The sequence below is a fragment of the Haliotis cracherodii genome, unplaced genomic scaffold, assembly GCF_022045235.1.
Source record: "Haliotis cracherodii isolate W230 unplaced genomic scaffold, xgHalCrac1.p SCAF_1, whole genome shotgun sequence".
NCBI lineage: Eukaryota > Metazoa > Mollusca > Gastropoda > Lepetellida > Haliotidae > Haliotis > Haliotis cracherodii.
The window spans coordinates 64634028-64657490 of record NW_027266264.1 but is presented as its reverse complement, the minus strand read 5'-3'; the positions used below and the strand labels follow the sequence as shown (position 1 = coordinate 64657490).

Here is a 23463-nt window from a genome sequence, read left to right as displayed (position 1 = left end):
CATCACGCAGACATTGTCAATACTCTGATGATGGCTTTTTTAAAGAGGAAAAGTGTCTTTCATAAAAGTGAATAAGATATTTTACCGTCTTGGATGTGATTAGAGAGAAAACTATAAATGTTTCTCAAGCGTCCGAAAACCCATAGGGTTACTACTAAGTGATTATTTAATAAACCTTTGGAGCAGGCAGATTTTCGGTGAGTTGGCAGCTGGATCAATGTTAAGTAAATCTGTGATAATGTTTAGGTGTGTCAGTGATGGGCAAACTCCTTGACACATACAGCTACCAGCAATACAAGAACACAGAGAGATCTGTATGTACATGCTGGTTTGTATACATGTGTAGGAATGTTTCTAGTTCAAGTTATGGTCATCTGTACCTACGACACGTGCAATTCTGTACAGTACCCTAACCATTGTAACCATGGTAACACCCTGGGTGTTTGTGTGTTGAGTGCTGTCAATGAATGTATGTTGGTTGTTACTGAGTGCAAATTGTATTATTTGGAAGAATACTGTTTGCCATAACATTTACTATTTATTTGATGTTTACTTTTATCAACAAATGTATTATAGAGTTTATTAAATTGTTTTAAATTCGGTGGCTTGTGTTTGCAGTTGATTTATTTGGGAGAGTGAGTGAGTTTGGTTTAATGCTGCTTTGAACAGTATTGCACTAGATGACAGCTTGTCCACTTGACGTGATAATAACTATGTGCTTACCACTTTCATGAAAACCACAAGCATGGGTACGGTGATAAAAAATCTAGGCACATAATCAGGGCAAGCCATGATTATAGGTTTCTGGGACGCAACTCTGCACAGCCAGTTTGGCTGGTCAGTTGTGATCTTGAAACAATGAAAATTTCAAAAGGAATTGGGACATATTTGTCATTATGTTATGGTCAGTATATATTTGACCTACATACACTGGTGGACATGTCCTGGTTGTTTCATAAAGCTGTGTCGAGTTAGGGAGTGACCATATGAAAACTGGAATTTTGAGCCAACAGAGACGGTCATATCACAGGGGGTGTTAAACCAGACCCGTATAACACCCCCAGTTACCCAGTCTGGCTCTCAGCATTAATTTTAAGGAGCTAAAAACAAGGACTAGTCGGCTCGGAGTCAATATACTGTGTCTGAGTGGGCTGGCTCTATAAAATCGCGTGCTAGTCGCTATATAAGGGCAATAATCTTGGACGTTAAGTTTTTACACCCCATTTCACCTCCCCATATCAACCCTCGTCTGCATGAAAAGGGCACATTACTATTTCCTGCAATGCTAGGCATATGTATTGTATTTTCAGTAAAACGGGCTTGATTATTTTTTTCAGAATAGATCTCGGCTCTAACCTCTTAACATGATATGGTTGCACCCTTACATCCTTTGACACTGGGTACTTCATAGGTTAATCTATATGCACCGCTTCCTCGACACCGCTGATAAGCTGTGCAGTAGTGACGTGTGTCTGTTGTAAGTCAAACTGATGGAAGTCAATGAGCCAGACAGGGCCAGTGGGGTAGCCTAGTGGTAGAAAGGGGCAGCATCATCGTCAAACACCAAAAGAAAGATTTCTGAAATGCATGGAAATAGCTGAATACCATTGTGAAAATTATCAGAAATGTCAGAAACTAAACGATTTAAAAAAATAAAAATGCATTTTCGGACACTTTTAAAAGTGCAGTTTTAGGTTAGCAATAACAAATGGAACACATTGGGTCACATAAGTGGCAGCAGCAAACATATCAGGCCCATAAATTAATGTAAGTGCATTCAGGAATGTTTAGAAACCGTGTCAATGTCGAATGTCAAGAAACAGGTCTGTGTCCGTTCTGAAATCCAGAATAGCGTTGGCAGAGGACAGGAACTTACCGTGTTTACAGCATGTATCCAATCCGCACCTGGTAGGTCTAACAAGACCTCGAATCTTGTCGGTATAGCGAACCTTCTTGAAGCTGCCTTTCCGAAACTTCTCGAATGATTAAACCTGCCATTCCAGTAAACAAGGGCTATAACTCTAAATTCCACTCGCTGCTGCTGACATCACTCGAAAGTTTACTAGAACTTCAATCGTTTGCTTTCTTTATATTTCTTTATATATCCCTCCGAAAATACTAAAAAGTCATATGGCACGATCATGTTCTTGGTTCTTTCCACCACCTTCTTGTCGAAGGGTTCAATATTTGCTTTGGCTCATACCTTCCTTATACATTTCGTCACGAAGTATTTCCATATATCGGAAAAGAATGTAACCTGATGATTTCAAATAGTCTGTATCAAAATCGAAAGGTCTGTATCAGCTGCTTTTTTACATTTTAATTTGTTGATACCAACATTTTATCTGCATGAATAGGGACGTTGAAAATGGCATCAGTCTGAAAAAACACCTCATCAGCTTTGACATTAAACACTTCCTTAACGGCATGTGCATCATGTGTATTTGTCTACCACAGCCAGGACATGGCTTTGGAAAACATCTTTGAAGCAACTTTGCCATGCGTATGTACATACATTATTTGCACTTTGTTGTTTCCCGACAATGCCTTAAGCTTCTTCCAGAACAATCCAGGATCGTCCACAGACATACGAAAATGATATTGTTCTTGAAATCCATACTGCGCTCTTGACTCCCTCCGACAGTCTTATACCTATTTCCTGCAGTGATGTACAACTTAAGATACCTTCCATTTATTGTTTTTGTATAATTAGATAGTGATATGTCTCTCGTTTGTGGAGTTCACATCTGCTGTCAAACCATTTAGTTGCTTTGCTGTTCCACATTTCAGCCTTACTTCTCATGCATCCAGCAGAGTTTAACGAAACATCAGTAAATATCAAACGTCTCGACTATCTGCTGAAACAGATTACATTGAGCCGAAAAAGGCCAAATAATGATAAAAACTACATGAATGGATCACTGAAAATCAGTGATGACACCAGGTCCACTCACTATTCAGTAAACCCCCCGAGACCACTGCCAACATCTGTAGGTGCTTTATGAACAACATCATCAAGTAGACATGTACTTGTACAGACCGCCTCCGTGGTCTAGTGGTGAAGCATCCGCCCGGAGAGCGGAAGGTTAAGGGTTCGATCGTCGTCCGTGTCATACCAAAAGACGTTAAAATATGGTACGTGTTACCCTGTCTGGCGCTCGGTATTAAGGGGCTAAATCAAGGACTGGTCGGCTCGGAGTCCGTATACTGCGTCTGTGTGGTGTATTCATGTTAAAATGCGGCATGGTATCTCAGTGAGCTCGGACTATAAATTGGCAGCCACACACACCTGCAAGCACGTCGAAAGATAAGTTCAATAATCTTGGACGCGACGTTAAACCCCATTTCACCTCACCTCACCTCACCTCACCTCACCTCACCTCACTTCACTTGTACAAGTATTTAGCAACTTTCATTACTAAAACACCTTCAGATAACTACAAGTAACTGTGAGTGTTATATGTTCCGCTTCAGTGTATGAGGTAATTTAGAACGTTACTATTTGATCGAATAATGAGTTCGATACAATAACCTAATTTTGACTACAGCCATTGTTCTATGTATGGATGTCCAATATCTTTATCATGTCCACATGTACCATTTACAGTGTGTAGATCAAGCAGTCTACACATGTCAGCAAGACGCTTACCAACTACACTTGTTTGCTTATCAAATGAAATTCGTGGCTTAACAAACCCATCAGTCACAACATCTGACACAAAATGATTAATCTTGGTTTTGTTGATTGAAATACTCTTCCGGGCAAAAACGTATACATCCATGATTGATGGTGGCTAAAAATGAAACAAACAAGAAATGGTTGTTCGATGTTGATATTGGTATCATAGTTATGTTTTGTATCTAAAGTTTCCAGTGTTTCAGTGACTGTGATTCAGCCAAGTAACGTTTTCATAACGTTTGTAATTGTTTGGTCAATTCCAATTTTCAAGTGTTTACTTATTTTTGTTTTGTCCCGCAGTATATTTATCATTAATGGATCCGCTGGAACTTGACCTTGTTTGTTGGATACGACTGCTCTGTATTTAGGTATATGACCTACTTGGACTTGTCTCACCCAATCGGTGTTTAGTAGATATGCATGTCCTGAATCTGGACTGACCTTCAAGACAGGTGACTTTTCCCATGATTGTTTGCGCTCTATATAAACCTCTTCACATTATGTTTTAACACAGGCACATAACCTTCTTTATACCTTAAGTGACCCGGAACGTAGCTAAAATGTTTTATTTGTAAATGTTTTTTACAAATTGATTTAATGAAATTTACTAGTATCTTTATGAAGAATTAAGAGTCTCTTAGAACCAGGGACATTACTTCTCAGTCTTATCAGAAGGAAGATTTAGAAACGTTCTTTTAAGAGTTAGAGTGTGCCGTTTAAAATTTAAAAGCAATGAAGGGAGATATTTGGCTATGGATTGATCACTAGGAAAATGTGACCGCCTCCGTGATCTCGCGTCCACAGTTTATTAAAAAAATGTACTTGTGATAAATGCTGATAAGCATATTTTTCTTTGAGAACACGGAACCTTTTTGGATAAGGTATACCTCTGGCACCCCTTCAGGAGAATGCCCGAACTAATGCATAACCTGAGTTACATGCAGTCGGGTTATATTTTAGTATGTTTTTTCTTTAGTGGCAATTTTCCTGAGCTGCCTTTCCGTCACGCAACGTAATGAAGTCAGTTTTTTCGCCTACTTTCTGGCTTCTGTGACCTGACCGCCACAGCGTGTAAACAAAATTTTGTTCAATAGATAAGGAATCAGCCTAGATACCTACGATATTTTACATATCATTAATCCAGTGTTTATTACGAAAATGTTTAAAGAATGTATTGATGGAGTATTCTTCATCAGAAATTGTGACCACGGGACTTAAGTCCGTTTTTCGTTATAAATACGTTCTGAGCAGGCCTGTGAAAACGTCCCCAGTTTTCCATATGCACCATAATTTGGTACTGATAATTTTTCTGAAATGTTCAACTTTGAAAACTTACCCTATTTTGAAAGAGCCAGAAAGGAATCCTGAAAACAATTTCTTGTTAAACTTCTAGATGAAACAAGTCATCAGAATCCCAGAACAAGAGGTCGGCAATTGCATTTGCAGCACGCCCCATGTACCTCTGAATGCAACAATGGATAGATGGGTCGATGAATTCACTCCCTCCTTCCTAAATATTTTTAGTATTTGGTAATTTAAAATAAGATACCATTAAGTGTATGGCAGTCACACTGACAATTTGTATTCGTTTCCATTTGTATAGACTGCCTATGAATGATGATTCAAATATATCGTTTTAAGATATATATCGTTTCTGCACTTCGACCTGAGGAAAAGGTTTCAACGATAAAGTCATCAAGGAACTTTTCCCATATATTGGGATTTAGACATGCCAGCAGTGCATGTGGGAAGATTCTATGACATTATCATCCTATGCATCTAACATTAACATTATTCCAACACACTCAGTTCGCCAATATTTATTTTATTTGATAGTGATTCTCAAACACACCCTTGAAGTCGGAATCGTATAATGGACTATGGATTTGTCGCTTTTATTAATTATTATTCATACAATCTACTGGTGACTGATGATTCAGAGATGTCTTGTTAAAATATATACGTGTATAAGGATATAAGGACACATCGACTTGATAATTATTAATAGCGGTTGACGCTCGATTACGTAAGTCAGCTACATGTTAGGTGCTGCTGCTCTCACTGGATTTTAAACATCCTTCAAATAAACTCTGACAAGCGTATCAATGATGTAAGATATTTATATACATTTAGCCAACAGGACTGACTCCACCAGACACAGCAAAGCTGTTGACCTCAACTATAATAGGTTCAGACTTGAGACTGACCACCCAGTGTCCACCGCTGGATGACGGTGTTGGGGCCGTGGTCAGACCATCAGGAGTGATGTATTTGGCAGACTTAGGGTGAGCTCGTAGGTTCAAGGAAACAGACTGAGATGACATATCATCACCATTGATAGGTCGCCAAGCTACAATGTGGGTTGCCATGGGAGAGCCAGATCCATGTTTCATGTCACCAAGGAGATAGACATAGGCATCGTTGTCCTCTTTGATGACCTGCAGGAAGTGTGTGTTGCCCACGTAGTCAAGGAAGGCTTTGTGGATATCAAAGACCTTCTTCTTGGCAAAGTTGACCTCCTTGGATCCCGTGAGGCCGCTGCGACAGAAAATGTGCTGGGCTTCAGGACTGCATTCCGCCTTATCCAGGTTGGCGTAGAAAAACCAGGTTGCCCTCTCAATACCTGAATACATAGAACATCAGTATAAATGTCAAACAATGTAAGGCTAAATAACATTGTTGCTTTTAAATACTACTTGTTTCAATTACTACAGGTTTCAAAGAAGAGTGATAGAGAAAGGAATGTACCTAGCCTGGCCATGATCAAGAGAGCCCGGACGCCGTACAGTGATGCCGCCCGTTCAGACACACACTCGGAGTAGGTGCAGGTTTCCCCGGCTCCAGCACAGTCCCAGCCGTACTCGGTGATCCACACAGGGGTGTTAGGCATGTTCACGTCTCGCCATCTGACCATGTTTTTCATGCTGTTGAACATGCTCAGGGGATGCTCAGGGTGAGACATAATACGTGTACCATTTGGCAGCGTTACAAAGCTGTACACGTGGTCATTCAGCACATCAATGTATGGAGCAATTGCCTCGGTCACCCTTGTACCGATATAGTTGGCATGCCATGGAGGGTTTTCTGCAGTTTTGTCATAAGCCTGAAACGCTGCAGGGAGGACCTTGATTCCTGGGTCTCCATTTTTTAGGCCTTTAGCCATTCCTTCAAGAATTGTGGCGTAGAAATCGTGAAGATAATCCCATGGTTCATTTCCCACTTCAGCTGCCGTGATAAAACCATTGCCATTTGTAGGTCCGAAATGAGCAGCAAAATCTTTACCGAATTGATACGCGTCTTGTTTTGGGTTTTTCCAAACATTTGGAGGGTACTTGTCAGCCTTGAACTGAATGGAGGCATCAACAGACAAATTAGCCTTCACCCAAATGTCGTACTCTGTATCCCAGTTTACCCAAGGTAGGGCGTTGGTTCCATGACCTTGTGCCATTTGGTCATACCCTGCCCTGTTGCCGGGTGCTTTCACATCCCACCCGAGCTGATGGTAGTTCCTGGCATGAGAGGCCACTTTATCGTACAGGTAAGCTCCTTGACCCGGCTTTAAGTTCACACTCGGACCTCGAGATCCCCATCCCCAGATGCCGTTCACACCAAACATCTGCCGCAGGGATTTGGAACTCGGCTTAGGCGATGGTGCTGGTCCCCAGTTTCCATCTGCTCCAAAGGCATCCAGTTCCCAGACATAGGATTTAACCCAGTCTTCAGTATGGATGTCGTGTTCAACAGCAACGTACCTGGCCTGAACAGGTGGATCTATCTTGAACAATTGTACATTAACAATTTTTGGATTGATGTCTGTAATTTTATGCCAAGTTTTCATGTCAAGTGATGTCATCAGTCTTGAATAGTATGTTTCTGTTCCTGGCCAGGATCGAACTCTGATAGATCCAAGAGTCTCCACTGAACCAAGGTCTACTACCAGACGATCGACACATCCTAAAATACCAAGAGCACCTATTTCTTGAATGGTGAATGCCTGGCTTGAAGTTATTGAAATTCCTGATGCAGTGGCATTATTCAGAGGCAGCGTCTCTTTGTGATAGTCATCCTTAGTGTCCATGACTTTCACTGTTTTATGGTCATTGCCATGATCAACGGTCAAGGTCGCCTGCCCACCAAAATTTCCCTGCAACGTTACGAACCGAAGAGGAATATCACTATCAAGTTTGATGTGAAGTTCAGCTTTACCGTTTACAACGTCAGATCTATAAGCTGTACCCCAGTTTCCATCAGTAGCGGAAGCTATCCCGGAAGAACCCGATGAGCTGGAACAATGACCTTTCTGGCAGGCATTTAACAAAACATTCAACTCTGCATGAGGAATGTATTGCATTGGAAGACAACCTTCTGAAGTCCAGTGGGTGTCATCTTTGTTGTCAATCACCAGATCAGCATCTTTCTGATTGGATGAGGCAATGACCTTTGCCCCAGGTCTTTTCGTGTATGAACCTATCAAACCCGCGTCAGGATCCCAGGCCATCACGTGGCTGGCTGTCACTAACAAGAGGATGGAAAGGAGATGCATGATGCAACCTGTCTGAAAGAAGACAAGACAGTTACTCAATACACTTGAATATGCATGGCGATGATGTTATGTGGCAATAGACAGTGTTGAAGGTTTACTGGTAGTGATGGTCAGTGGCAGTAAATGACGAGGAGCTCGAAAATATCAAGTGCTGCATTAAGCCTGAAATGGAATTTAGAGGTATCTGCCCTTGGTTGTTGTCAAACACGAGACAGACTTGATCGTTCGAGATGTTTCCAGAATGCTTTCTGTACCTTTATCTGGGATGTACACAAGAGCGATTAGAGATCTTTTATGACCTGATTGGCCTCTTATCTACCTGCCCATTGCGGACGGGATATTTGAAAACAGAGGATTCCTGTCAGCTTCCAACACTATTGCGAATTCACAAACGGAGTTCATGTCTCTCACCAGTTATTTGACAGGGACAAATTCGCGACATTCGTGAGTGCACTGCCCTACTGGGCCTGCTACTTATTGATGCCGGGACTTATTGCTACCCATTGTATTGACGTTTGTGATTGTGAACCTAAGATTCTGTGTTTTAATATATCTTGTTAATCATTCCTTGATCTTTTGTGGTCATTTACTGATTTCATACTGCTGTTCTGTACGAAACCATTTCGGGTTTTGCCTTTGCGTTTTAATTTGGAAATGAGTGAGTGAGTGAGTGGGTTTAGTTTAACGCCGCTTTTAACAGTATTACAGTTATATCGCGGCGTGTCAGCTTAATGTGGGAGGAAAGCCCGAAGTGATGCAGGTCTCAGACGTTACCACTTCCGTGAAACCCACGAGCACGGGTATGGTGCTGACAAACCTTGAAACATAATCGGGACGTACCGGGATTCGAACCCACAATCATAGGTTTCTGGCGTGCCCAAGGGACGCAACTCTGCACAGCGAATCGCGGCGCCTTAGACGACTGGGCCACCCGTGCCCCCGAATTTAGAAATGACCTCGTAACAATGTGGAAAAATAAATGGCTCATTCCGCAGAAATAGGTCTTCTGTGATTTAGTATCACAGCTTTTATAAAGAGTACATGCATTCATGAACAGAAGGCCACTGTGTCACATTAAAACTAATAACTTTTAATACATGTACACATTAAACAATAACTATCATACGAGATATACAACCTAAGCTGCTAAGATTAGAATAATGGATTGGTCGAAGAATGGAAAGAGTAACTCTCAGACAGAATTTGATATCAAAATAATTATACCTCAGAAATTAGTCCGCCTCATGAACGAAAGTAAACACGTTAATGGTCTGCTTACCTGTTATCAAAGACCTAGTGGCTCTTCAGGCCAGATATGTCGGGCTAAATATACCTCACCGTCCAATCAGAAAACTGTAGATAAAGATATCAAGTCATGCAAAGGTTTTGGTTACTGGACTACACAACGGCCCCAATCATGTAGTGAGTGAGTGAGTGAGTATGGTTTTACGCCGCTTTTAGCAATATTCCAGCAATATCACGGCGGGGGACATCAGAAATGGGCTTCACACATTGTACCCATGTCGGGAATCGAACCCGGGTCTTCGGCGTGACGAGCGAACGCTTTAACCACTAGGCTACCCGACCGCCCTCATGTAGTGAACCAGACCCAGGCCTTGGCTGTAACCAAGCAGCACACCGAGAACTAGGCTGCTCGTACATATCATAATTATTACTTCTGTAATCTTCTGTACACATGATTTCATATTTAATAACTATTTATGGACAAGTTACTTATAAGTGTTTGTGCCCAACATAATAAAACAATATATATGGAAATAATTCTTAGAAAAAGGTTATAGAGACTATTCAAATACAAATGTAATTAGATAAAAAAAAGGGTTAAAGTTATGACAATGTTTACATAATTCATAAATACACCTTGCTGGTTACATTGATTTGATAGAACCATTGGAACTTAGCTCTTTGTGCTGAAACGATTCCTCTCCATTTAGGCATATGCCGCTGAAATGTCTTTCACCCAAACCTTGTGAGGTAAACATGAATGCCCTGGAACAATAAATGCCAATAAATGCAGGTGGTTATTCCCATGATTCTGTGTATTTAAAAAGATATTGACTGTACCAATTCAGACAATTGAAACTGAAATACCTTACCTCAGCACATTATTTTTTTATCACGATATTACTTTTTGAATAAACTACTGCACTAACATATAACCTCCTTTTAACTGATAGTGATCAAGAACATAGCTAAAATGTTTTATTTTAAATATTTTTTTTTACAAATGGATTTCATGAGATATTTTGAAATCTACTTTTGAGCCAGCTTAGGAATCTGAAATACTTTATTTAAATATCATAATTTATTTCACTTTATAAAAGTTTGGACGTCAATAATAGTTGCAAATCAAGACAGTAAAATACACAATGTTATCAAAGAATTGGGACGCACTGTGTCTTTGATGTCGATTCAATAATGCATAGATTTAATCTAAAAGTGAAACAACTTCAAATGCTCAAATATAAGGTGGGTGAGGTGAAATAGGGTTTAACGTCGCGTCCAAGATTATTGCGCTTATATAGCGACGTGCATGTACGTGTGTGTGTTTGTGTGGCTGCTTGTACTAGTCCGGGCTGATGCCGATTTATAGTGCTAGCTACTGAGATACCATGTCGCAGTTTAACGTGAATACCCACTCAGACACAGTATACTCCCTCCGAGCCAACCAGTCCTTGTTTTAGCCCCTTAATGCCGAGCGCCAGACAGGGTAACAACAAGTACCATCTTTTAACGTCCGCACGGACGCTCTACCACTAGACCACGGAGCCATATTGATCCTCATTTACTCTTTGTAACTATGGAAGGTTCGTTAGATCCATTTATATCGTTGAGCTACTAAATAAAACACACACACAAAAAAGAATCAAATAATGACAGAAATCATTTTTGGATAAAGGTTGAGAAACCTATTGTCTGTGGTTGTCCTTTAAGGTGAGTTTTTGCCATATGACCAAACATTTGCAATCATGAATTCCGTTCTTTTGTCCTACTATCTGGTATCTTGACCTTGACCACGAAAACAACAATTCGTTCAATAGATAAGGAATGACCACACGTACCTACAATCACTAAATCCAGTGTTCATTATGACAATGGCAACATAATATATTCATGAAGATTCTTTCTTCAGGAAGACTGCATGGCGAGAAGGTCCTTCCCACCATCATGTTTCAAGAGACCAGGGATGTGTTGATTCATGTATGCGTGACCGCGAGGTTTAAGACCATAACACTAAAATGTTAAACTCCTTTTCTGGGTATGACTACGTTCTGGCCAGGCAAGGGAAAACGTCCCCTGTTGCCCATACAAATAATTATTTTCCACTGATGAATTCTAAGAATGTTCAACATTGAATTTACCTTATTTTGAAAAAGCCAGAAATAATTTCTTCCTATAAATATAGCGACAAAACCCTTTCCATATCCAATAGAAGTCTCTGCATAAAGCAGAGTCGATTGTACGATTCCGACTATATCATGAGCATGTGGTCACGCCAGGTGTTCGCGACAAGGTGAGCGTATCCTGCCCCACTGGTAGGACATTTAGGGAAACTGATCCAAACTTCAAAACCCAAGAACACGATGTCAACAATTGTATTTGCATTACATTTTGTGTACCCATGAATTGGTGGATGTACTCTAGCCCTCTTACACTAACAAAGGTTTAAAATTCAATAAACATTATGTCATCAACGTTATCGAATTGGCATGGACAATTTATATTTGTGTTACCAATTTGTATTTGGAGTCTACATTTCACAACTTTTGAGGTACAATAAAGAATATTTCAATGTGTATCATACGGCCTCTGCTCAAAAGGTTTTTGAACAGGGTTACAGCATTCAAAACATTTTAAGGTAGACGTGATCGTGGAAGACATTTCCAAATTTGCCCAGTTACCAAAGTGATGTCTAATGCAATTTCTTGTTTTTAATTGTACCATATGTTCTCCTGTTTGTTCAGGTGGACAGTTGACTTGCCTTTGCATGTGTTTGAGACAGGCTTGGCAGGTTACGCACACCTTTTCACTAACGCCTGGTGTCTTCAATATTTGATAGTGATTTAAAAAACACAAGTCGTAAAATGGACCCTGGATTTGTCGCTTTTATTCATTATTATTCATACAATCTACCGGGGACTGATAGTTCAGAATTAATTTCTAGTTAAGATCTGTACGTGTATAAAGATATAAGGACACCTCGACTTGATAATTATTAATAGCGGTTGACGCTCGATTACGTAACTCAGATTCATGTTAGGTGCTGCTGCTCCCACTGGATTGTAAACATCCTTCAATAAAACTCCGACAAGCGTATCAATGATGTAAGATATTTATATACATTTAACCAACAGGACTGACTCCACCAGACACAGCAAAGCTGTTGACCTCAACTATAATAGGTTCAGACTTGAGACTGACCACCCAGTGTCCACCGCTGGATGACGGTGTTGGGGCCGTGGTCAGACCATCAGGAGTGATGTATTTGGCAGACTTAGGGTGAGCTCGTAGGTACAAGGAAACAGACTGAGATGACATATCATCACCATTGATAGGTCGCCAAGCTACAACGTGGGTTGCCATGGGAGAGCCAGATCCATGTTTCATGTCACCAAGGAGATAGACATAGGCATCGTTGTCCTCCTTGACGACCTGCAGGAAGTGTGTGTTGCCCACGTAGTCAAGGAAGGCTTTGTGGATATCAAAGACCTTCTTCTTGGCAAAATTGACCTCCTTGGATCCCGTGAGGCCGCTGCGACAGAAGATCCGCGGTTGCGGGCATTCGGCCGTCGCGTGATTTTCAAAGTAAAACCAGGTAGCTCTTTGAATACCTGAAATACATAGATGCATGAGTGAGAGAATGCAGTTTTACTCCAGCTATGTCATTTCTGCCTATAGAAAACGGAGACAGCTGAAAAGTGGCCGATTTCTTAAGTAACGATCCATTCAGTAAGAGTACGATGAAACACAATCAGCCGATCGTTGCAACCATCCAGTTTTGGGGGCTTATTCTGACCCAGAATCCCCATGGGAATGGAATAATTAATACGTAAATACATTCTCGAGCAAACATGTCTGTTTTCATCAGACTTGAAATAAGCATATGCAGTACATTGAGTGCATGCTGACACAGCAAGGTATGGCGCCCCAAAACGACATCAACAAGCAAGGCCAAACTTGTGTCTCTCGCAGTGTTTTTTAACGAAATTGTGTTCCCAAATAATCCAATCTTTTTTTCAAATGATCACTATCGCAGTAGAGAGGGTGGAGCCCGCAGTACCTCAATTTCAACAGTAATCAACAATATACGTGGTTCCGAAACGTCAGGCAATCAGGTACGTCTTTACACTGTATACAGACACACATTTGGTCCAAAAACCTTCACACGGAATTATCTAACAAGGCTTCACTGAACCTGTACCTACCCATTCTAGCCATGATCAAGAGAGCCCGGATGCCGTACAGTGCTGCCGCCCGTTCAGACACACACTCGGAGTAGGTGCAGGTTTCCCCGGCTCCAGGAGAGTCCCAGCCGTACTCGGTGATCCACACAGGGGTGTTAGGCATGTTCACGTCTCGCCATCTGACCATACTTTTCATGCCGTTGAACTCACTCATATGATCTTCAGGGTAAGATAGAATGCGAGTGCCGTTTGGTTTAGTTACAAAACTATATACATGTTCATTCAGCACATCAATATATGGAGCAATTGCCTCGGTCACCCTTGTACCGATATAGTTGGCATGCCATGGAGGGTTTTCTGCAGTTTTGTCAAACGACTGGAGTGCGGCAGGAAGGACCTTGATTCCGGGATCTCCATCTTTGAGGCCTTTAGCCATTCCTTCAAGAATTGTGGCGTAGAAATCGTGAAGATAATCCCATGGTTCATTTCCCACTTCAGCTGCCGTGACAAGACCATTGCCCTTTGTAGGTCCGAAGTGAGCAGCGAAATCCTTACCAAACTGGTATGCCTCTTGCTGCGGGTTGGTCCATAGGTTTGGCGGGTACTTGTCAGCTTTAAACTGGATGGAGACGTCGATTGACAAGTTAGCCTTTACCCAAATACCATACTCTGTATCCCAGTTCACCCAAGACTTGGCACTGGTCCCATGTCCCTGTGCCATGTTGTCATACCCAGCTCTGTCCCCAAGCTTCGCAATGTCCCACCCTATTTGATGGTAGTTCCTGGCATGAGAGGCAACCTGGCTGTACAGAAACGCCCCCTGTCCAGGATGTAGAACCTGTCCTTTAAGACCCCAGCCCCAAATTCCATTTACTCCAAACATTTGATGAAAACTATCAGGATTCGGCTTAGGAGTTGGGGGTGGACCCCAGGCTCCATCAGTGCCAAATGCATCAAGTTCCCAAACAAACGATTTAACCCAGTCTTTGTCATGGATGTCATGTTCAATGGCAACGTACCGCGCCTGCACGGGAGGGTCTATCTTGTAATATTGGGCATTAACAAGTTTGGGGTCAATATCGGTCACGGTGTACCAGGTTGTCATGTCAAGGGACGTCATCAATCTGGAGTAGTATGTTTCTTCTCCTGGCCAGGATCGAACTCTGATTGAACCAAGAGTCTCCACTGAGCCAAGGTCTATCACTAGACGATCGACGCATCCTTGTTGACCAAGAGCTCCTATTTCCTCCAAGGAGAAAGACTGACTTGATGTGAGAGAAATACCGAGGGCAGATGCGTTATTCAGGGCCAGAGTCTCTTTCTGGTAGTCATCCTGAGGACTTAGGACTTTAATAGTTTTGTGGTCGTTACCATGATCAACAGTCAGAGTTGTGGGTCCGTGGAATTTACCTTGAAGGGATACAAGTTTCAGAGGGGTATCTTTGTTCAATCTTATATGAATTTCTGCCTGTCCATTACTGACCCCAGCTTTGAAGACCGTTTTCCAATTAGCATCTGTTGCAGAAGGCACGCTTGTCGATCCTGTTGATGTTGTGCAACGCCCTTCTTGACATGCGTTGAACAGCACGTTGAGGTCCTTGTTATTGATGTAATTCATAGGCAGACATGGCTCAGAGGTCCAGTGGGTGCTGTCCTTGCTGTCAATGACGAGGTTGGCTTTATCCTGATTGGACGAGGCGATTGCCTTTGCGCCTGGGCGTTTGGTGAAAGAAACAACTACTCCAGCATCCGGGTCCCAGGACAGCGCAGAGCAAGTGAAGAAAACCAGGAAACCCAGTTCAGTCAGCATTGTGTCTCCCACACTGGAACACATTCAATGGAAACCCATCGTGAAGGTTAATGGTGGTCATTGTGTTCCACGAGGGTGACATGTAACCTGGCGTCATTATTGTACTGTTTGACGTTGATGTGTGAATGTGGGTTACTGGAATCATCCTTTGCACTTTTGTTTGACTACATCTTTTCGAGTTCTACGGCCGTGATTATTTTTAAAATTCGACGTTGGCGTTTTTTAAAGCTTCATTCATACTGCTTATGGTTATAGAATTACGAAATAATGTTTGCTCTGTCTATGTGCATCTATGTGTAGTGAAATAATGTATAATTTTGCTTTGAATTGGTATAGTTAAAGCACGATGACGCTTGTATTCCGATGTAGTTCGTCATACTATCAATCCAGTGTCCAGTTCCACAAAACTATCTTAGCGCTTCGATTGTCGTATACAAGTCTATGTTAAAGCATGGCAGTTAAGATCGTCATATCTCTAAGATCACTTTGGGAAACGGGGTCCTGGCTCAATCATTACAGACGGCACAGATATAGGACGAAAATCGATACGGCGTAAAACGACATTCACTCAGCTTCCGACCAAGTTTAAACTTATCACAAATCGGCGTCATATATAATCATGAACTCACTATTCAAACATCATTAATAATCAAGTAAATGTTAGACAAAAACAGAGTGCGTCGAGCGTCTATGATATATAAATCCAAGGTGACGCTATGTAATAAATACACATACTTACCATGTACTACATTTAATCTAAACCAATGTCAGGAGTTATTCATCTTTATATTGCTTTCTGGGTTGTTCTAATCTGTCTGTGATAAGTGACACATAAACAGGCGAGCCACCTACTTCAACAGGTGCGCTCTTTCAGTTGTTAGTTCAAACATCCTCCAGAGATTGTAAAAAAAGTGATTGTTCAAAGATAGGAATTGATAGCAATACATGAGCCATATTTTACGCAGTGTCAGCAATATATATGCTTAAATCAACTTATCACTTTACTTACTTGTAAAAAGTATTACTTTTAGACTGTGTCGAACAGAAGACAAAACGCATCAACACCTGTGTAGGAGAACTAACTCAATCTCCAGCTCAAATCACTTTTGGGCCTAGTGACTTCTGCCTAGGCTGGAATCATTCAAGAGTTCCTTCATTATTGACCGTACTCTTTGGTAGAGAGTGACTTGGGCCTAGCTGGAATCATTCAAGAGTGGCTATGGGCCTTTGCTGGGATCATTCAAGAGTTCCTTCATTATTGACCGTACTCTTTGGTAGATAGCGATTTGGGCCTAGCTGGAATCATTCAAGAGTGGCTTTGGGCCTTGGCTGGGATCATTCAAGAGTTCCTTCATTATTGACCGTACTCTTTGGTAGATAGTGACTTGGGCCTAGGCTGGAATCATTCAAGAGTGGCTATGGGCCCAGGCTGGGATCATTCAAGAGTTCCTTCATTATTGACCGTACTCTTTGGTAGATAGTGACTTGGGCCTAGCTGGAATCATTCAAGAGTGGCTATGGGCCTTGGCTGGGATCATTCAAGAGTTCCTTCATTATTGACCGTACTCTTTGGTAGATTAATTACTCTTCGTGACACAGGTCGGTTAAATGTGAAGTGGACAGGTCATAATTAAAGCTTCACCAGAAAAAACAGATATTGCTGTGTACGAACAGGACACGTATCCGTGCCATGGTAACTGTTGTTAATTGTAGAATATAGGTGTTAGGAAATATTTGACTTATTAGTGTTTGACTTATTTGATGTGTTTAAGCCCCGTTGTCAACATATGTTAAGACTTAGGATAAATAAGTTTAAATTTCTTTGATATTAATACATTGGCACCAGTCCTACCCATCCTTATAACTTTGCAAAGTTTCATGGTTGTTTCCTCCTCATTGTGCCGTGTATGTCAATGGTGGCATCCTCAGGTGGTGAGATGTTGAAGGTTGACGAGGGCAATGAACGAGAAAATCCGAAATCGCAACAAAATCTTCGGATACAGACACCAAGACGTATCTACACTCTGAGTCACGTGCTTCATGTTGGTGACATGTTTAAGGGGATCGCTGAAAGACGTGAATCCATCGTTGAGATGGATGTAGTCCATTTTACCTCTGCTGACTTTAATGCATTCCTGGAACCCACGAAAGGGAAAGAGTAAAAGTTACCAATCCTTCGTACTGGTATCGTTAAGTCAAGAAATTGCGGTTGATGATGTGTATAAATATGAAAAAGTATCTTGAAATGTGAAAGTTTCGGAAGATCGTTAATGGTTTCAATTCTGTTCCAGAATTAAGTAGTCTACACCGAAATATGTTGTTATGTTGTGTTACATCTTTCCTGTGCTTTTTTTACTTTTTTTATGCAAATTGTGTGTATGGTACGTTCTACCTGTTGGACAGGACATGCTTACCCATGCGAACACCTGGTGTCATCACTGATTTTCAGTTGTCCATTCATGAAGTTTTATGATATTTTGCACTTTACGGCAAATTTGATCTGGACTGGTTATTCTCTTGCATTGACAATTATGTTATAGTTACAACACACCCACCTACTCGTTGTTTGGGCAGTAAGAGCACGGTTTGGCTTGGCATTTGATTGACAAAAGGGCCGAGGGGTCAATCAAATGCCAAGCCAAACCGTGCTCTTACTGCCCAAACAACGAGTAGGTGGGTGTGTTGTAAGTGACTTGTAGCACGGGTTGCGACGGTCATTCCAAAATTGAGCGAGTTTGTGTAAAATTTAGTGACGTTTAATATGACGTTAACTTTTAACGTTAACGTTTAACATTTAATGTAATTGTTAAATCAAGGGTAAACTTTGGAATTTTGAAAGGCAGATTAGAATTGTCAACTATCAATTTTCCGAATTTTGCAAAATGCGTTCTGTGTCCAGTTGTTTTTATGTTTGACAGTTACATTGTAATCTTTTATTTAATTTATAAACATTTCTATTGTTTTTTTGTTGTTTATTTACGTTATTAATCTTGAAAGTGTACAACACTAAAGAAACATTGTAAGTTTGAAATTTCTCAAGCTAGTAGGCGGGGCTTGCTGATCTTGGCATCAGCCAATGGTAATAATCTTTAACAAACCGTGCTCTTACTACCATGATACAGCACGGGTAAGATCAAAGGTACCGCTCGCAACCCGTTCTACAATGTTATATTGTTGATGTTTCATGTAGTTCTATGATGATCAGAACAGATGCGCCAGTTTTATCTGGAATGCGAGGTAATACTGTATATGATAAGGTAACCTGTAATCTTTTCGAACCCATCCATACACATATGAAGTAACATAAATAGTTTAATTTTGTATATGTCTGTAAATATCACATGTAACGGTTGCTTCTGTTTAATGGATTAATCACTAATGGTTATGCTGAATTCTAAACAGCTTCTTTATTATCAACAATTGCCAACTCCCAATCCATTTTAATAATTCTTAATTTAACAGACGTAATTGTGTATGTTTATTTGATGGTTTATTACCCGCATCATAGAATGAGAACGGGAGTCTGTGGACAGCCCCAAACAAGATAGGATCTTTCTTACTTAATGTTTCGCAACTCAAGAATTTTCATGACTAAGGTCAATCGATGGTTTCTTCTTTCGGCTGTTTCGGAACGAAAATAATCGTTAAAAATACGGAGACGAATTCGAAAGCCAATGATTGACATATCAGTAATAATTAAACAGGCCATTTGATGACGAGAACATTTTCCTTTTCATCTTACATGCGAACCCACACATGTCTTGGTCATAGAGAATGCTGTTATGCATCGAACAGATCTTAAATGAAGCATGGATGTATTGATTTACACCATGTCTAGGTGTATGTTTACAAGGACCTGGTGTGTTTGTGTGTGTTTTCGGCGAAGGTGTCGCTCCATTTTTCGGACTCCAACTTGTCAGACAGGTTAAAACGACATAGGTCATGGTTGAGTGGATTACTCATCCATCGACTGATACCTTTCCAATGCAATAGACTAACCCAAGCAACACGTGTTATATTTGGGATAAAACTTTCTTAGAACAGTACAGATTCTAGTACTTTTGGGGGTTCATTCCCATCCGGGATTCGAACCCACACTGCCAGAGTGAGGCACCTTGTGAGGCAAGCACACAAAGTCAGCAATCTTAACCGAAGCAGCCAGTATCAGTATTTGTAAAATGAATCACAAAGTAAAAGCAGTTTGTCTAATTACCTTATTTTGATAAAGCTATATTTTATTTATTGCAAAAACTGATAGTGATATTCGTTCGTACCACAAACCAATATATAGCTGAGGTTTCTTTCCGATAAAATTAAATAAATTTAAGGCTACCATAAAATAAGTCAAAACATGAACTGTACACATCCAACCTTATTTTTCCTGTTATGCGTGTTGCAATGTGAGTGAGTGAGTGAGTGAGTTAAACTTTAACGTCACATCGGCAATATTTCAGCCATATCGTGACGAGAACTGACCCATTATACATAGATTTACATGGAAAAAAACCCTGTCAGCGAAGGACACTAGAATAACTAGAGTATCACAGTTTCGATTCTAAAACTAGTTGAGAACATTGAAATGAATACATTTTCTATCAACAATACAATATATACAATGTAAGCATCTGTTTGACATACAATGTCGAAATGACCTGCATGTAACAGATGTACACGTGTTCATTGAGATGGTAATAATATATAGATCACACATACGTATGTGACATGGAGGACGCATACACGAATCTATCCTTGTAAGTACTTACAGCCTGTCTGTCGCTGCTTGTTGGGATGTTAGAAATACGGCTTAAAATGAGACAGATTCCTCCTCTGGCCTCTTTATTTTATCTTGACTTTCGTCATATCGTGGCAACAGAATAGCGACGAGTTGAGATTTTACAATGAGTCGACCTAAATATCCAAAATAATTGCAAGCGGTGTCCTAGACATTTGTGGATATTTGATTTAGAAATACGAAGATGAAAAACTATGATCGACATATTGTGTGCTTGTACTAGTCCGGACTGATGCCGATTTATAGTGCTAGCACACTGAGATACCATGTCGCAGTTTAACATGAATACCCAACTCAGACATAGTATACTGACTCCGAGCCGACCAGTCCTTGTTTTAGCCCCTTAATGCCGAGCGCCAGACAGGGTAACAACAAGTACCATCTTTGTACGTCTTTTGGTATGGTACGCGGCCGGGGATCGAACCCCGGACCTTCCGCTCTCCGGGCGGGCTCTAGACCACGGAGGCGGTCTGAATTAACTTGAGTTAACCTGTGTTAATGAAGGATACCTTTGGCCAGAACTCCAAATAAAATACAAAATGGCTACTAGACGAAGGAGAAACACAATAGTCGTATGTATTGCTATAACACCCATCTATGAGAGGTTAACAAGTGTTTTGGGTAAAGTTGACATTTTACCTCTTCAATTTAATGTATATAAAACGACAAGAAAGTTCAAAATAGCTAAAAAATCATCAACAAAGTTGGTTGCCAGAAATGGGGTAACATCGGTTGACACAGGCGATTCAACTATCAATAATCGATACATTTTAATACATATTGAACTAGTATGCCTCATTTAGGCCTATATCCATCGATTAAATGACAGCTGTGTGACTGCATATCCATATGTTATGAAATCCTAGAAGCGACATTGTTGCATTTCGCGCTTTGTATAATCTTTTTCTTTGTTTTACCAAAGGGCGACAACGCCACAATGCGGCAAATGGCTAAAATGTCCCTTCTAGACTTCCATAAGTATAATATATACATGTAGAGGGCAGAAGAAACGACAGAACTTAAGATTTTGATCTTCTTTTCCACGTAACCATTTTGCACAAATGTACACGTATTTCATCATTACCCCGACAACACGGAATAGTTTCATAAAAACATTATACAATAAATTCGTCAGTGTCCATTCAGAGGAGTCATTGACCTTTTGCCGGTGGAAATCTGGTCAGCTGAACCTGTCGCTGATTCTGCAAATTGAGAACCTGTAATCCTTTGTATTCAAAGTTGCTTTCACTTAGGGTCTGTCCAGCAACGCCTCAAATATGATCTTGAGCTAGTAGCCTGTTGACATAGAAAGCAGTTCTAGTTTAACGTTAATACACGCGAACCTATATTATTACTGACAATAATGTTACAGGCAGTCTCAGTACCCAAATCAATATAGGCCTTCCAAATTGATTGCTTGCACTGTAAACTGTTTTTGCAATTATTATAAAATACTAATTGTGTAATTATGTAAAAATACGTAAAATATGTTCACTGTCCACAACCACACTCATTAATGACAACAATCAATACAGTCAGCATGCAAGGCCAACAATGACGGCTGATAAGTATAGCAGAGTTACTTCCCTTGTGGAAACAGTTCCAGACAATTTAGTGAGGGATGCGTAGGATTAAATTCAAGGCGAAAACTATGCATCATTGTAATCAAGATGTTAGAAATGTCGGGAAAACAAACAAATTACTGAAACAGTTCCTTCGTTATTGACTGTACTCTTCGGTAGATTAATTACACTGGTCGGTTAAAACGTTGTGAAGTGTGTATTAGAGTGAGTGAGTATAAGGTTTTAAGCCACTTTTAGCAATATTCCAGCAATATCACGGCGGGGGACACCAAAAATGGGCTTTACACATGTCTTTATTAGAAGCTCAGCCGAAAAATACTAGATAGGAACAGGTCAAGTATGTTTCTCTGTCATGGCTATTGTTGCTAATTATATAATGAAGCTGTGGGAAAATATTTGACTCGTTAGTCTTTGACTAATTTGGTGTGTTTAGGCTTACTCCAGTTATCAGGACTTTGATAACAATAGGCACTGTAGTACTACTGATATATATGCAAAGTTTTATGGAGGAATAATGAAAGGTGTCTTATGTTTGTTTTGTAACGCCGCACTCAACAATAGTCCACCTGTATGACGCCGCCGGTCAATAACCGAGTCTGGACCAGACAAGCCAGTGATCAATGCTATCAGCATGCCGTGGACTACGATGCAACTCGTTTCGTAAAATCAGTATGACACACTTGTTCGTTTAATAATCGCCATATATTTACGTATTTGTGTTGTATTTGCCACGATGTGAAATAAGTTCATGGTTTTTCAAAAGATATACCAACCAGAAAGGATCACCATGAAGTGAAACGACATGAAAGATACCATCACCCTGAAAACGCGTCAACACTACAGCGAGGATACGTTTCACATAATGGCCTTTCGTGAATTAAAGATCACCTCCTTGGTCTAGTGGATAGAGCGTCTGCCCGGAGAGGTCGTCAGTTCGAGCCCCATTCCAAAAGACGTTAAAAGATGGTACTTGTTACCCTGTCTGACGCTCGGCATAAGTGGTTAATAAATATAAAGGACTGGTCGGCTCGGAGTCAGTATACTGTGTCAGATTTGGGTATTCATCTTAAGCTGCGGCATAGTAGCTCAAAGCCGAGAGCCGCGATTGGGTCCTGTGGTGGCCGATTACCCTCGTATTTTTAAAAACATTTCCCGTGGGTTTGGGACTGAAAAGTTGATGTCGCTGTACTCGCAGATAATGTCCCTATGTGTACACGTACTTGTCATAATTATATTACCACAACTTGAGGTAATAACAGACCGATATCCCTTTCACTTTATGTTTCGACGGTAGCCGGCCTGGTTTAAAATTCCTGGTTATGCTGTGCTGGTGCTACTTTTGATGTTCTCGGCCGTGATGTCGGGTCGTATCTTGACTGTAGGACCCCATCGCGGCTCTCGGCTCGGTATCTCAGTGTTCTAGCACTATAAAATCAGCAACAGTCAGGACTAGTACAAGCAGCCACACTCACATACATACGTTCATGCACGACTCCATAAAAGTACAATAATCTTGAGCGCGGCGCTGAACCCCATTTCACCTCACCTCGTAAATAAATTCACTTTTCAGCGAGGAGTTCTAACTTTAGAATAAATCGCTCTCAATTGCGCAGACTCGGAATCCCGTCTG

General features: G+C 40.8%; 2 protein-coding genes across 3 annotated transcripts; both read right to left on the bottom strand.

Annotated features, from left to right (window-relative positions):
• Nucleotides 1–5561: 5561 nt before the first annotated feature.
• Nucleotides 5562–8231, bottom strand: LOC139467232 (uncharacterized). The gene is made up of 2 exons (XM_071248920.1): nucleotides 6428–8231; nucleotides 5562–6302 (listed from the first exon to the last, which is right to left on the bottom strand). The coding sequence occupies exons 1-2, from the start codon at nucleotides 8220–8222 to the stop codon at nucleotides 5809–5811; spliced, it is 2289 nt and encodes a 762-aa protein (XP_071105021.1). The 5' UTR covers nucleotides 8223–8231; the 3' UTR covers nucleotides 5562–5808.
• A 4178-nt stretch (nucleotides 8232–12409) lies between these two features.
• On the bottom strand, nucleotides 12410–16212 carry LOC139467206 (uncharacterized). Of its 2 annotated transcripts, XM_071248918.1 has the most exons (3): nucleotides 16198–16212; nucleotides 13670–15471; nucleotides 12410–13075 (listed from the first exon to the last, which is right to left on the bottom strand). In XM_071248918.1, exons 2-3 carry the CDS (start codon nucleotides 15456–15458, stop codon nucleotides 12588–12590), a joined length of 2277 nt encoding a protein of 758 aa, XP_071105019.1. In that variant the 5' UTR covers nucleotides 15459–15471; nucleotides 16198–16212; the 3' UTR covers nucleotides 12410–12587. The 2 variants fall into 2 exon arrangements, with proteins under 2 accessions (XP_071105019.1, XP_071105018.1); XM_071248917.1 differs by lacking the exon at nucleotides 16198–16212 and having other exon boundaries at nucleotides 13670–15482.
• Nucleotides 16213–23463: the final 7251 nt, after the last annotated feature.